Source organism: Thalia democratica, chromosome 8 (assembly GCF_965202585.1).
Source record: "Thalia democratica chromosome 8, ktThaDemo2.hap1.1, whole genome shotgun sequence".
Lineage (NCBI taxonomy): Eukaryota > Metazoa > Chordata > Thaliacea > Salpida > Salpidae > Thalia > Thalia democratica.
This window is the reverse complement of record NC_139172.1, coordinates 11,199,742-11,216,865: the sequence shown is the minus strand read 5'-3', so window position 1 is coordinate 11,216,865 and position 17,124 is coordinate 11,199,742. Positions and strand designations below refer to the sequence as shown.

At 25.1% G+C, this 17,124-nt stretch overlaps 1 protein-coding gene across 1 annotated transcript; it reads right to left on the bottom strand.

Moving 5' to 3' along the window:
* Window positions 1–2,012: 2,012 nt before the first annotated feature.
* On the bottom strand, window positions 2,013–10,721 carry LOC145842911 (peroxisomal sarcosine oxidase-like). The gene is made up of 8 exons (XM_082950385.1): window positions 10,626–10,721; window positions 10,180–10,328; window positions 7,558–7,741; window positions 5,792–5,986; window positions 5,524–5,667; window positions 5,209–5,382; window positions 5,069–5,144; window positions 2,013–2,143 (listed from the first exon to the last, which is right to left on the bottom strand). Exons 1-8 carry the CDS (start codon window positions 10,719–10,721, stop codon window positions 2,013–2,015), a joined length of 1,149 nt encoding a protein of 382 aa, XP_082806511.1.
* Between the last annotated feature and the right edge of the window lie 6,403 nt (window positions 10,722–17,124).

Genomic DNA, 17,124 nt, shown 5'->3' with positions numbered 1-17,124 from the left:
GGAGTGGCTTAATATTAACATTTTTTACATGAGATACCTACTTAAATATGGTCTTAACAAATAGAACAAAAATTAATAATAAGAAAACCACTATTGAAAAGCTTAAATCTGGTTTGGATGAAGCTATAAAAGAAACCTGATGATAAAATATCAATCAAATTTATAGTTTGTTAAACGACAAAAAAATACGGTCAAATGTTTGGTCCTAGGACCTAGTGCACGAAGAACCTTTCGGCTATTGAGTCGCACACCACGGATACCTTTTAACGTTTTGTCCAGGACTACTAAACAAGGTCAGAAGATTTTTTTAAAGAAGTTGATAAAGGATTACTATCATTTAAAATAAATTCAGACTTAGTGTTAAAAAAAATCAAAAAAGTCACAACTTTAACTTATGAAAAGGTGACACAAATTTATAAAGACTAGTAAAAGCTTAGGTTTAAGTTCGTAAACTCAAAGTTCGTTAAACTTTTGAATTAAAGTTAGTAAATCATTAATTTGGATAATATTTTAGTATTATGCAATCTAAAATATTATTTTAGCAGTCAAACATTATTGGTTCATTAATTTTTACTTACAAAATTTACTACAATCTGCAGAAAAAAATACAATTTACTAATTTTAGCTATTATCAACGAAATTATAACTTAATTTGATGCAAAACAACACGACGACACTAAACTTTATGAAATTAAAAAATATATATATTTTTAGTTGCATAGTTCTTAATCTTAAAACAAGCAATTTATGTTAAAGTGTTTAAACCTTATATATTTCTGCTTATCAAGAATTAGTCAATTTTAGAGTCCTGTAGCACCAAAATTGTGTATCGAGTTAAAAAAATTAAATTCTATCATTTGTTACTAAGTTAGTTGATTAACTTGCACCTTGAAATAAAAATTTTATTTGTACTGTACATTTTTCTTATCTATCCATAATTGAACTAAACTCTTATGTAACAAAATAACCATTTTCAATGACTTTTAAGTACATGTTTTTTTATATTTATTTTGTTTTTATAAACACTGATGAGCTCTTTGAGCGAAACATTTTCTAAGGAGTAAACTTTAAAAAAAAGTATATTTGTTCTCCTTTTTAAAGTGGAGATCTCTATTTGTTTCTTCAACAATCAATAATACTTTTATGTTTCGATAAAGTTAAATGTGTTAAAACAATAAATTTTTTCACAAAAATAAAACAAAATGTTAATGTTTCAGAAATTGAGATGCTTGTTTAAAATACCATGTCAAATGCTTAATAATCAATATATTGAAAATTAAAGCGTTGCTATAAAATAAAAAGTTTTACAAACTTATTACAGGTTTGTTCTAATGTAGTTGAAAAAAAAAAGTGTGTTTGTATACTACAAAACTGGTAAAAATTACTTAAAAGCTTATCAAATAATTTTAAAAACGTACTTTAAGTTTTTTTTTTTTTTTATAAAAGTTTTTAGTTTTCAAAGAAAACTTTATTAATTGTTTACAAAAACTAGCTAAACGAGTCTCCTTTTTTAAGTTTATTTATTTATTTAATGTTGTTTACTAACTAAAATAAAAATAATAATGAAAAATTGATTAATATATGAATATGTATAATCTTAAATTAATTGTTTGAAACCATTTATAAATAATGTAAACTACCCTTTAAAAAATGTATTTTATTAAGAAATATATACACGTGTCCACTTTTGTCATATTTTTCTACGCTAATTCTTGCTATTTATCATTAAAACTGTAATGCTGTTTTATATTAAGACGTTAATCATAAGTAACTTGTTAATTAGGTTAGTTAAAGTTTGAACTTCTATATTAACTTTATTACTTGTCAATAATTTTACTAGGCTTATATTTACCGCTGTTTATTATTTGAGAAAAGTTGTTTTATATGAAAGAACATTATAAAATGTTTAATTCTTATTGATTACAGTAAAAAAAATGTTTTTTCAACCATAAATAGTAAAGTAAGTCTTTAACATAACTGAACTGTTGTTTGATAAAAAACTTAAATTTAGTTCAGATTTTTGCTTTAGGTTGTTTAACTTGAATCGGAAATTTTTTGCAGCAAAAACTTTCAACACGTAAATCTTTAAGAACTAAGTCTTTTAAAATTCTTCCAACTGAAGGGGACGCACCAAATCCATGACCTGTATTTAGAAAGTGTTATACTTTTATTATTTTTATACTACTGAAATGTTTTTTGTATTATGAAATATGACATGGTTCCTCTCTCAAGAAAAACAGTTCCTCAAATTAAACAGAAGCACAAACAAAAAATTAACAAATAAAAGAAAAGCTATTGGTTTTGTTCATATTAAAAAAAAGTTTATATATCAAAGAAATAAATACTTCTTTATATCTATAAACAAAACTAATAGATTTTTATTGATTTTTCAGCTTTTTCTATGTTTTTCTGTATAATGTTATTAATTATTTATGTTAGGTTTACCATAATACATGTCAAACAATTCAAAAAAATTTTTTTTTGTAAAAGTAAGTTTTATACTGTTTAGTTGGGCCCATGAAATATGCTAAAAAATTAAATAAATCTTTTATTTTTAACAGTTTTGTCTTACTATCAAGCATTAAAAATGATATTGAATGAATGAACTAATAGTATAGAATTGTTGCTTTTTTAGGCTTGTTTTTTAGGCAAATTACTTTTGTAAACTTTTACTTGTTGTATAGAAAAAAAAAAGTCGAATAAAAATTAATAACTTAACTTTCACTAATGTTTAAAATATTTTTATTATTCTGTTATTTTAAGTAATTATTTGCCTCGTAAACAGCACTGCTTTATTAAAACCATTTTAGTTTATTTTTAATGCTTGCTAAAAATTTATAATGGTTACAATGCTCGGTAGGGTGGCTGTTTAACCTAGAATTTTAAAACTTAGGTAAAATAACGTTGAGTTTTGAAACTTTTTTACATGTAAACCAATAAAATTGATATTACAAAAGACAAATAACTACTAGGTTCAAAAAATTATGTAATACTTATAACCTTATTTATTATAAAACACATTAAATGTATCTTTAAAATATGTTTTTGGTAACTTTATACTTAAGAAGAATTTTTTAACCTAAAATTTAGACTTCTACTAAAATGATACCAAAAACTTGTGCTTTACAAAAGCTGGAAGTCAATGGAAGTCAATTAGAAAGCATGAAATTAGTTTCTAAAAAAAAAACAGTGGCCACCTTGACTCAAATTTCGGGCTTGTTTGAAGGTTTCCCGAAAAAATTAAGGCCAGCTTTTTTTTAAACTTAACTGAAATTTAGTTGATTATTTTTTTCAACTGATTGGTTATTAGTAATTTAAAACTAACAAGGCTTTCTTGTCTTTGTTAAAAGTAAAGTTAAACCTTAATTTAATATTTTGTTTTATAATTGCCTCGTCACTCAGAGTATTTTAGGCTAGTTTGAAAAAAAAAACTTTAGATGCACCTGTCTTGTTTAAGTTATTTTTTATAAAACTCAGGATAGTTTGTGTGCTTTTCCTTTATCTTAAAAAAGTTTTTTTTAATTATAAGTTAAGTTATTTTAATGACAGAGTTTACTGGAATTTTAAACACTTTTATGACTTTTAACAAAATCCGGCTGGTTTGATGTAATTCAGGCGACATTTTTGTTGCAAAAAGTGACAACCTTATTTAAAAAGTAAAGCAGTTTATCAAAAAATTTAAGCGTCATTTAATTAAAAAAAAATTACAACTTGAAAAAAAAGTTATGAGTATTTTTAGTTAACTGAATAAAATATAACTGTTTTAAATTTGAAACAATTTCGTACTTTTTCCAATATGTTACATTTTATTATATAAGTCAGTGTTAACGGGTCAAAATTGCAAAAAGACAATATTGCACGAAGGGTCAATTTTGCACGAATATATCTATGCACGAAGATAAATTTGCACGATGGGACAAAATTGCACGAAAACAATTTTGCACGAGTTACAATTTTGCACGGAGGGTCATTTTTGCACGAGAATAAAAAAAAACAGAAAGTAAAAATATAAAATAAAACAGAAAAACAAATAAATTAAAAATTTAAAAAATATATATGTAAAAGTTACTATAAAACTAAGAAAAATTAATATATAAAAATAAATAAATTAAAAATAAAAAAGCTACTGACCGAGGGTAAGGGTTGAGGGTAACAGTGATAGTAAAAATTGAAAAAAAAAAGTTATCAACCGAGGGTTAGGGTTAGCGGTAACAGTGATAGTAAAATAAAACAAATAAAAAAACTAACTTATAATTTTTTTTTTTGCTTAATTACTAAAAAAAAAAATAATTCAATCCGTGCTAAATTGTTTGCTCGTGCAAAAATGTTCTCTCGTGAGAAATTGTTTTCGTGCTAAAGTGTCTTAGTGCAATTTAGTCCCCTCGTGCAAAAGTGTCGTTGTGCAAAAGTATCTTCGTGCAGTTTAGTCCCCTTGTGCAATTTTCTCCGCTCGTGCAAATTTGACACCTACCCTAGTGAGTAACGAAAAGTTTATTATATTTATTTTGCGCAACTATTCTAAAGTTTTTGATAATCAAGTAATCTAAACCTTGAATCTGCAGCTGACAGCATAATCATAAACTTCTAAATTTAATCATAACAACCTTATCGTTAACAACATCTGGTAGTCTGGTATTATTTATGTAATTTTTTAAAGTACCACATCAAAACTTATTTATTTTTGTGCAACAGCCTAAATAAATTTAACTTATAATTACTTTTTTTTATATGAAACTAAAAAAAGTGTGTTAAAAAAATTCAAATTTAAAGTTAAAACAACAAAAATTGCATAAGCAAAGTATAATTGTTTAAAATTTTTAATAGATTACGATATTGAATTTCTAACGACAGGTTTATAAAAAAAAATAATATTAATAGTACAATACTTAGTTACTTTGTATTTCTATGATGTTAAAATTTTCGAAACTTTTTTTTGTTGAATAATAACTAATTGTTTTTAAAAAAGTTAACCTTTTTATAAATTTTGTTTAAACTACTAAGTTTTGTCGAGAGTCCTATTTAGTTTTGTAATATTTTTTTAGCATAAAAATGTATAGTAAAAATTTACCTGAAAATCCTGCACCAATTATGACATTTGAAAATATTGGATGTCTTGTCAAAATAAAGTTACTGTTTTTGGTTGTCTAAAAAATTTATAGTATAAAAACAACAGGGTTTTTAAATTTTTGAAAATAAAAAAGAACACACCGTTTGAAAAGCAGGTTCAGCAATTGGTTCCTGCTTCGTGTCAATCATTGAAAAGTGCTCTTTGATTATATTTCTTAGTTCTTCTTTGCGTCTTTCTTCGTTTTTTTCAAGTTCTTTGTTTGTTTGAGTTGGTAACAAATCTGGGTCAACTTTATGACGATAGTGGTAACATATCTTCACAAAAATAAGTTTGTTGTTAAGGTAACTTATTGTTAATATTTAAAGTGCTTTTTTACTAGCTACCATAAAAAAAATTGAAATGAATATATTTAAACTTTATAATATGTCCCTAATTTGTTATAGTCTAATGAAAACCTTAAGAAAACCAGGTATATCATCGGAAGGTATTGAATAAACATGGTAGTTTTTCTTATATACCATCATTGGTGGGAATCCGTTGTGACGTGAATAGTTCATTTTCATTTTTTCTTTCCAATAGTAAGTAACGACTTTTACTGGCTATTAAAAAAATATGTATTTCATTTTTAACGGAAATCATTATTACTTCTTATGAAACTTTTTTGTCAATAATTAAACTTAAAACTTTTTATACAATATATGTTTTACTTTTAAAAGTTGAAACCTCTATTTCAAGTCTAATCGTTGAGTTCATAGCGCCTATCACTTTGTTAATCCAACTTCCACAACACAGCACTAGATTACTAGCTAAAAACAGTTTTCCATCTTGTGTTTCTACTTCAACTTTATCTAACGTACTTTCAATTTTATTAACCCTCGTCTTTTCTAAAACTAGTACTCCTAGCTTCTTGATTTGTTTCTATTATTTTGAAATTCAATTTAGTTAAAAAATTTATACGTATTACGATGTCGAACAGTATAGTTAAATAAAATATATATTTAAATAAAAAATATTTTTAATAAAATATTTATAATAATTTTAATAGTTATTCTTAGAAAAAAAACCTTTTAATTTTTAATTTAGATTTAAAGTTAAGACCTTAAAATTAGAATTGACAACTGAGAGTTGAAGTTAGTTCAAAACTAATCTAAAAATAAATTAAACTTATACCGATTAATAAATGAATTAAGTTAGAAAACAGCATACTTAAAATGAATCGAGTTAACAAATATTGAGTTACAAACGTAGAATTTATACTAATAACTAGAAAAAATGGTTTTAAATTATATTATAATTAGGCTGCAATCAGCCGAATTCGTGTATGCGTGTTAAGATTGAAAACTTAATTACCTTAAAATACTAGTATTTATTACGACCATCATCAACAAAGTTGAGTTGTTTCGCGCCATCAATAATAAATATTTAATTTTACCACGCGACCATCAACTACAGTATCACGATCAACATCTCATCTTTGTTGATTAAGGCCGTAATAACTACTGGTTAGAACTGATCAAACGAGCGTAGACTAAATTCTCACAAAAAGCTGTCTTAGACGTTGGACTGTAAACAATTTGGCTGCGTCAACTTTTTGGACTTTACTCACAAGATCGCTTCAGTGCATATTATTTAATACCTCTCGGTTAAAACTAAACAGCTGTTTCTCGATGCCTACCTAATAAGTCCTAATAAGGACGAAACCGGCCATAGGTGGTATCGGAAACTGTTGTTGATGGTCGTGTGGTGAAGTTTATTATTTGTTATACTTTAAAGTATTATAAAACAGAGACATGGCGCGATAATAAATTAGGTTATATATAGATTACTGATTTTTAGTCTTCCGCTTTTTTCATTAAAAACTTTATAAAATATAAATTAAGAAAATAAACGAGATTCTACTACTTTAGCTTAGACACTTATAAATTTCGGAAGCTAATAAAAGTTGTATTAAGTCAAACTTACAAAATTTTTATACTTAAATGTTAAAATAAATCAGGTTTTAGTTTAAATAAAATGTTTGATGAAGTAGGTAGTATAAGTAGTAAATTATCTACTTATAGTATGAAGTAGTACTAGTATCAAGGAACAAGTTAACTTAGATATACGGTCAAAACAGATTTAAGACAGAAATCAATTCAAGTTGAAAATATATACATTGGAAAATTTGTTTGCTACAAAATCAGGTAATTACTTAGCTTTACGGTTAAATGCGCTTACCTAGCTGCGATTTTTATTAAAACGGAATTCAAATAGAAAAGAGTTAATATTTTCCTATTGTTAGTTTAAATAAAAGTTGTTTTTTAATTCGAGTTTACATTAGTTTTTGTTTTAAAAGTAAAATACAAACAAATGAAAAATTTGTTATCAATTTAATAGCATTACTAAATTTTGATTAAGACTGATTTTTTTTACTTTTAGTTTTTATTGCAAAGTTAAGACAAATCTTAACTTACTAATAGAACTTTTCTGCATAAGTTAGCTTTAAGTACAGCTCCATTATCTTCAAAGTAACCTTCAAAGTTTGAACCAAACTTAAGATTAGGGAATTTTTTTCCAATTTTGTTACTAGGTAAATACTCAAACGAAATAGCTTTCTTTCGCATTGAAACAATAAGATCATCAAACAAAAGACCAGTCGATTCTTTCTCAATTACAGACAAATGACCTGTTTGACTAAAGTTTTTTACAAAAATTAGTAGAATTATTACTAGAATATTAGAAATTTATTGGAAAACGTGAAATCGATAACTCAACATTCAAACAAAACCAAAAAATTAACACGAAAAAAGAAAAGAAGAAAGACATCGTAAGCTTCTCTTATTTTACAACAATTTACGTTGGTAATTATTAATTAAAATTTCCAAAACAAATAGTATATATATTTCAAATACGCAATATTGTTTTTAAAGCTACCTACACCAGCAAAAAAGTTTCTGACTACTTCAGCAACAAAAGTAAAGGCTCGAAAATTTTTGTGACTAATGTCATTCGTAGATACACCTATTCTGCAGATCAGAGCATCTCTTATAATGGAGAGTCATCACGACAAGTCTTCGGACAAATTGCAAACCACTGTGTAACAGATAAAAACTGCGCAATGTTTAACCACCTATTTAACTGCACAAACTGTCAGAACTCTGATAGACTACAAAACTTTAAAGTTTTGAAACGATGTAAACGGAGCAAACTCTACAGCCATCATTAAGGAAGAACATCCAAAGTTAAATACACTAATAACATTAAATTGAAAAGCTAAACTGTTAACAATTTAGTATTAAAATATGTTTATTTAAGTTTTACTTGCTAAAGTCTAAAAGTTTGTATTTATCTAAATCCTAAGTTCATGTATTGAGTTTATACTTATTTTAAAAACTGTTTACTAACCAAATATTTTCAAACTATTAATATTTATCACTTGAAAATGAAACTCAGTGTAATTTTGAAAATTTTTATGTAGTAAAATCAAAGTAAAAAAATGAGTAACCTATACATTTTTAGTTACAAGCGGTACATAAATAAGGAATGATAAGCGTCAATAAAAACAAAACTAGGTCTCATTCTACTGCATGCTTGTGGTTTAATAACCTAATCGTACCAATGAACATTAAGATTGTTTTACGAACCATTAAAGTCAAGGCTTTGACTCTAGACGATAAGTTTGATTGTTTCACGAACAAGCGTACAAGCTGTCTTTCCAATGGAAAATGTATTTAACGTTGGATTGAAATTAGATAAGGCTGGCAACACTAATCATATTAGTAAACATTAGCTTTAATGTAAAACATCATTACTATTTGTAAACAGACAGCTGAAATTTTATTCGGTAACGACTGACTGGTAAGATTCAACAAGAACGAGAACTAGGACTTAGTCTACCGGGAGTTTGTTGTCTAATCAACACTTGTTGTTAACAACCCTTGAACTTGTCTTACTATTTAAGATATAATATTTATTTCATTGTATTTTAGTACGTCCAAAATGTATTTAGAAAAAGCTTGCGATTGTGGTTTCCGTTATTCAAGCTTATGACTAATTCGAAATAAAAGCTAATATGATTTTTTCTCATTTTCTTTCTTCAAAAACCTTACTGTTATACGTTACTTACACAATATTTTATCGAAAGCTGTAATGGTATAAATTTAAGAGCCTTTTTTGATAGATTTAAAAGTGCCCTATTTAAAAGTTACTATTTAATCGTCTTGGTTTAAGAAACATATCATTCAAAACAAAAATCATCAGACCACAAGCTTCGGTAGACTGAAACCGGTCTCGTCCTCTTAAGGACTCATTAGCCAGTCATTACTGAAAAACTTGCAGTCTTCAATCTACAAACGGTTTATAGTGCTTTTGCATTAAGCAACCGTTTGCTGTTATTGATCAGTGACGTTAGCATTGTATTTTGCTGTGCAATATCAATACATTGTCCACTAGGCAAGACATCTGGTACGCTCGTATTAAATACAATCAAGAAAAACATCGGTGAAATTCTGTAGAGCAGACACTTGGACTCTCGTATGCTGTGAGACAAGCTCAAGTTTACAAAAGGGTTGGTCATACCAATTCGATCACTAGACCACAAGCTTCTGACCGAATTGGTATGATCAACTCTTTTGTAAACTTGAGCTTGTCTCACGGCATACGAGAGTCCAGGCTTCTGCTCTACAGACTTTCGCCGTTGTTTTTAGTTGACAAAATAAAAAGAGCTATTTAGAAGTTGGCAGACTTTAAGACACATTTATCTAACCTAACAACTTGTGGCCATAAATCTACATGAAACATATAAAATATTGCATTGTTTGATTCTAATGTTGTAGTGTTCGGTCTATACATAAAGTACTAGTTTCACATATGTTTTATACTAGAACTTTGTAAAGGTAACTAGTTGCCCAAGCATCAAATCTGAAATGGTTGTAAAACAATGTGTTAAAAACACATATTAAATACTTTGATTTTTACAACTAAGACTTATAAAGAAACTTTGTAAAGCATTTTGTAAGCTACTATAAAGATGAAATATAAATAAGTACAACTTTTTTGTGTTTAATATACTCTAGAATTCTAGTTGTATCATTTTTACACTTACAGTAGCATAGTTTCATTTTTACACTTACAGTAGCATAGTTTCTCCTGAAACTTTTTGAAGTTCCTGCCAGAGTTGGTAACTCTCAGGGTAAAGATCAGAACACTGTGATTTTCTGTGTGAGTGTTTCATGAGACGAGAAAAACCATGACTTGATCCGTTTGAATGATTGCATTCAAACTGTTTTTTATTTATAAATTATAAAAACGTTAACTAGTTATTTTTGAAACAAGTTTCAAAAATTTTTTTGTTTTAAAATACTAATCTTGACTTAGTAAAAAAGTTTATCCTTTATGTTTTTTTCATTGATTTTACAACTGTACAGTACACCTATGTTTAATATCGTTTAATATCTGTTATAAAAGAAAATGTTGTTGCTTTTCAAACTTGTGTTCAACTAATTAATAAACTTTTATTCTTTTAATTATTGCGAGAAAAATAAATATTTTTCAGCTACTAGTTTTAAAGCTGACTTACTTGCTCAAGTAAAATAACTTTTTTGTTTTCTTTGGCTAGATGATAGCTTGTCCAAAGACCTATAATTCCTCCTCCAACAACTATTACGTCGTACATTTTCGTTTTGTTAGGAGTTACGATCTAACATACAAAATTTAATTGTTTTAAGTTTAATTTCTGTACTAATTCTCAATAAGTGAAGTTTTTAAGTTCGAGAAAACTTAGATTAAAACACAGAGTTAAATTTCATTGAATTTTATTAAGTTGTTTAAATGAATTAAACACAAAAACAATTTTAATTTCTGACACATTTAAGCTAGTATCATTGTAGCAAGTGCTTAGTTAATTATTCATTATTAGAACAAACAAATCTTGTGTTAAACTCAAATTTTATAAAACACAATGTTGTTCAAGCTACTAGCGTAGGTTACAAATCTGTAATTTATTCAAAACAATGAAAAAACAAGTCTGTTAAAAACTTAAAAAATCTTGTTTGTTTAATATAAGAAAATAAACAGTTTCAAAATTATATAAAATAAATTTGTAAAAGTATGTGCTTATTGTAACATTTGTAATGTTCTTACAAAAATATCTTTAAAAAATAAAAACCTTTAAGGTTTAACTACCTAAGTCTATATAAAGACACTAGACAACTATTATTTCATATTATTTAAAACATTTTCGCTAAATATATTTATAATTGTTGATTTATTGTTATTGTTTTCAGACTTGGTATATTGAAGATTTATAGTTTTATCAAAAGTAAAATGAGACAGAGTTTAATAATATCTAAAGTAAAGGCAGAATAGCTACATACTATATAAACTATAAAAAACGCTCAGATTTTTCCAAGTTTCATGTTTGGTTTTAAAAAGCTTAATTTAAAACTTCTTTATTATAATAGTGATCTATTTGAACGTTTACGCCGCATCTAGCATTGTCATGATAACTTTCGTAAATATTTATTTGTCTCAATCTATTATCAAAACAAATGTTGCACAATAATAAACAATGTTATTGAAACTTTATAAAATAACCTTTAACTCTTCTGCTTAAAGTTTTTTAGTTTTATTTTAGATACGTTCAAGTAGAAAAGCTTCTATTTTTAAATTAAGTTGAACACAAAGCTTTCACAAAGTCATGGATGCTAATTGTAAATTTAAAACACAGAACCAATTAAATGTGTTTTACCGACAAATTTTTAATTAAATTTATTATTAAGAAGAAGTATTATCTAAGTTTTTTTTTATCCTAAATTACCTAAGTTTTAAGCTAAGTCTAACTTTTAAATTAAAAATAAAAACACTAGATGTGTTTTTTATATGATTAGAATAAATTGATTTTAACAATGAACTACTAAAAAAATTTTAGTAACGAAATTTCTAAACACGGTTCAAAAATAAAAAAAACTATAGATAACTACATTTTTGATAAATAAATATAAACTATCTACATCAATAGTTTTTGTTGCAAATGCTAACTTTTATCAAAAGAAAAACTTTCAAAGTTTGTCAATTTTTTTCGTTGATTTTATAAAGTTTGCGACAAAAAAAAAACTTTTTGAAAAAAAAAGTTACATACTAAGTTAAATTAAAAATATACTAGATTAAGCTATTATGTACACAAACTATAATTAATCTACAATATCATTGAACAGTATAATACAAATACAACAAGTTTAAACTCTTAGTTTGCTTTCAGGTTCCAAACTACATAGATATTTAGTGAAAAAAAATGTATGTGTATATGGCTAAATAAAGCAATATATATAAAATAAAATTATTGTTTAGTTTGTTGCGTATACTGTACCGCTTTCGCAGCTTATAAAAACTAGTGATGCACCGGACTCACTATCCGGGTCCGGATCCGGCCGGATTATAATTCGAAAAAAAAGTCCGGATCCGGGTCCGGCTGGATCCTAATTTGAAAAAAAGTCCGGATCCGGCCGATTCGGATCTAGTTAGTAAAAAAGAGCATATAGAAAAGTATTTTTTTCTAAAACAAACCCTTTGTAAATTAAAAAGAGTCATTTTCGTCAGTTAAAATTAAACACCTACCGTGATTGGCTCATTTTGAACTGGTGACTAATTTACATTTGTTTACATTTAAACTATTAAATAAAAATTTTAGAAATGCAACTCTTTACCTATGTTGTAAAATTAAAAACTTTACTACCAAGTTGTTAGGCTAGTTTTAAGATTTTTTGAAAAACTCAGGCTAGTTTTCTTTTAGATTTTGAATGAGTTTTAGCTGATCCAGTTTTCAATATTTTGTGATTTTCTAGTTAATTTTGTTCGAAAAATTGATTTTAGTTGATTTTAGATTAGTAAGGCTATAGAGGGGGTCCTCCTTGATTTTTGCAAGTTGATCTTATTTAATAGATTTTAATCTTAGCTACCAGATATTGTTTCTGTGATGTACTTCATCTTTCTATCAATTTTCTTTATACTAAATTTAAAGTTATTCATAGTTTTTTTTAGCGTTTATAGAAATGAAATTTTGAAATTACAAATGTAAGCTTTACTTTTTATGTGAAAACTAGTGATGTACCGGACTCGCTATACGGGTCCGGATCCGGCCGGATATTGTCATTTTTGTCTGATATCCGGATCCGGCCGGATTCTAGTTTGAAAAAAATAGTCCGAATCCGGGTCCGGCCGGATCCTAATTTGAAAAAAAAGTCCGGATCCGGGTCCGGTACATCACTAATAAAAACCAATATTAAGTCTAATAAAATTAAAACAACTCTTTACGTTAAACATATAGAAAACTATGATTTTATTAAACATCGATGAAATTTTTATGTATGCTATTAAGGTTCAGTAACAAAAAGTTAAAGTTTTGCAGATACTCCTAATCAGCTTACAATTAAATTAAATCTTACGTTACTAAGTTTGTTCATCTGTGTATAAAACTAGCTTGTAATATTAAGTTTCAGATTTTTATTGACATGTTTGGTCCGATTATGTGTTCTCTCAGATACCCAAAAAAACTTAAAACAATAAATCAAAAATAAAAATCAGATAGTATCCTTAATACTTATAATTTCATACTAAACCTATATACACAATTGAAACACAATTTTAAGTCGAATATACACTTAAGTATCTAGATATAAAAAAATAATATAAAATAAAACGTTTACGTAGGTATTTTTGTTTGAATTTAAATAATTCTTTTTAATGAAACAGCATATCTTTTGTCTGACCCTAGGTTAACCCTTACTTAAAATAAAATAAATTGCTAAAATTTTTTATATGGTTGTGTGAACGTAAAAAAATTTTTACTGTCAACAAAATTTAAAGTTAAAAAAACACACAAAACAGGAAATTATTATTTGTAATAATGAAATTAATAAAATGAAAAAAAAAAATGTTATAACCAACTTACTTAAAAGAGCTTTTTTATATTGCAGTTCAGTATATAAACTTTTTATATAAAGGTTCCCTAAGCGTAAAGATCTCTAAAAATTTATTGTTTAAATCTCAATATCAACTTTTTTTATTGTTAATTCGTTTCTAAAAACTGTTTAGTACTGTTCTAAAAAGGTGATAATGCTTGCAAGTTAAGTCAATTTTTTTTTGCAGAAACTTCAAACACTACTTAAAATAGAGATAGTTGAAGATTAACTAAAATTACTTAACTAAAGTGAGTCTAAAATTAAGTCTTAAAAACTTATTTTTAAGCCAAAACTGCATTTTGCATTTTATTATGTATTTTAAAACAACCAAATATACATTTTTTACAGAAATTTAAATAAACTAAAAATAACATATTTATTATAACTCTTATAGTTCAAAAGTTCTTTATATATATTTTTTTTTGAACAAGCTTAGTTAAATATTAATTTAACATGTCTAAAGGACACAGCGTACCAAAATCTAAAAATTAATATAGTATAAATTAAAAATAAATGTACATTTTTGTTAAACTTAAAATTATCAATAACTACTAAAAACTCTACAACAAAAAAATCTACCAAAGCAAAGTTAATCATATCCAAAATAACAGTTTTGTAGATTGTACACACCAGTCTGAGCCTCCTTTTTAAGTATTTATCGTTGTTCGTTATCTAATATTCTAAAAAAATAAGTTATTTGCAACTAGGGATACACAAATTTAGATCCCTTCTTTTGCTTTTATATTCTCACAAACGTTTTTGAAACTGAATAAAATTTATTTTTCTAATGATAAATAGGTTTTAAAATTATTTTTTAAGTAGACAGTTTAAATTAAACTATATGATTTAACCATAGAATTGTAACTATAGGATTTTAACAAATACGAATTTTAATATGTAGAGAACAAAATCTAAGTATAGATATATTAATTAGTATATTGTCCTTAATTTGGTTTTTCCATTTATTATTATTTGCTTGTTTAGTTTATGCCTTTCTCCCTCAGTCAAAATTGATTCCAGGATGTAGAGTTTGCTCTGCTTACATCGTTGTAAAATTTTAAAGTGTTGTCTGTTTTACAGATGTCTGCAATCCGTCGGAAAACTTATCTCGAAGTCTCTCCAATATAGGAGATGCTCTGATCTGCATAGCAGCTGTATCTATTAACGACATTCAAGTCAAATATTTCCGAGAATTTACTTTTGTTGCTGAAGTAGTCAGAAACTTTTTTGCTGATATTTGCCGGTTCAATTACAATTTTATTTCTTTGAAATGTAGATAGTAATCGTTTTTGGAATAGTAATGAACGTTTACCAACGTAAACTGTTTTGAAATAAGACATAATTTCAATCTTTGTCTTCTTTTTATTTTTCATGTTAATCTTTCGGTTTTGTTTGAATGTTGAATTGTCGAGTTTATTATTTCAAAAATTTTTTTAATTTAAATGATGTCATTGATATTTAATTTTGATTATTTTAAGACTCGAAATCGTAAGGAGCACAACTAATTCATTTAAGCTCAGTTTAAATAAATTTATTTTTAACAAAAACAAAAAATACATATATAGAACAATATCAATGTTGAAAAATACTTATAAGTTCATAAAACCAAATTCCAGTTAAAAGTTAATTCTAGTTTATTAGGAGAGAAAAATAGTCTTATTAAGCACAATCGTTTTAACACAGCATTTCCAAAACCGAAGAGGAGCCCATCGGAACGTCGAATAGATTGCTGTTGTCTTTTTTGAATTCGCTTTATTTTTCTTAAAAGTTAAAACTTTTTTACGTGTTTGCTTTATTAACTTAATGTTTCTGTCTTCCAATTTAGTGTATTTTTTTTGCTACGTTTATTGCGTTAATCAAATTGTTTTCAGTTATACTGGGGTAGAAATTCACAATATCAAAATTTTAAAGCAAATTTTAGTTTTATTTTGGACATTTTTGAACCATTCGATTAATTCAAAGGAATTTTTCCACTGGACTAACTTTGAAGCGTATCTTATCTTCGTCACAGCTTTTCCAAGATGTTTTTTTTTCCATATCCTCCCATGTTCGTTTTTGTTTGGATTTAAGAGTCGGCAGTCTACATTGAGAAGGAATTGTTTCTTATAATCCTTTATTGCTATAAAGGCGTCCGAGGTTGAGAATTTAGGTATTTTTTTGTTTTTGTATTTTCTGTCGGTGATTATTTCTTGAGACTCGGTATTTATTTGTATATTAGTATTATTATTGTTAATATCATTATCATATTATTATTATTATTATTATTATTATTATTATTATTATTATTATTATTATTATTATTATTATTATTATTATTATTATTATTATTATTATTATTATTATTATTATTATTATTATTATTATTATTATTATTATTATTATTATTATTATTATTATTATTATTATTATTATTATTATTATTATTATTATTATTATTATTATTATTATTATTATTATTATTATTATTATTATTATTATTATTATTATTATTATTATTATTATTATTATTATTATTATTATTATTATTATTATTATTATTATTATTATTATTATTATTATTATTATTATTATTATTATTATTATTATTATTATTATTATTATTATTATTATTATTATTATTATTATTATTATTATTATTATTATTATTATTATTATTATTATTATTATTATTATTATTATTATTATTATTATTATTATTATTATTATTATTATTATTATTATTATTATTATTATTATTATTATTATTATTATTATTATTATTATTATTATTATTATTATTATTATTATTATTATTATTATTATTATTATTATTATTATTATTATTATTATTATTATTATTATTATTATTATTATTATTATTATTATTATTATTATTATTATTATTATTATTATTATTATTATTATTATTATTATTATTATTATTATTATTATTATTATTATTATTATTATTATTATTATTATTATTATTATTATTATTATTATTATTATTATTATTATTATTATTATTATTATTATTATTATTATTATTATTATTATAACGTGTTTAGACTGGTTCCCTGGAGCCAGGTGCGACGTCTGAAAAATAGAAAGAAAAATAAGAAGTCTTAGAAAATTATTTAA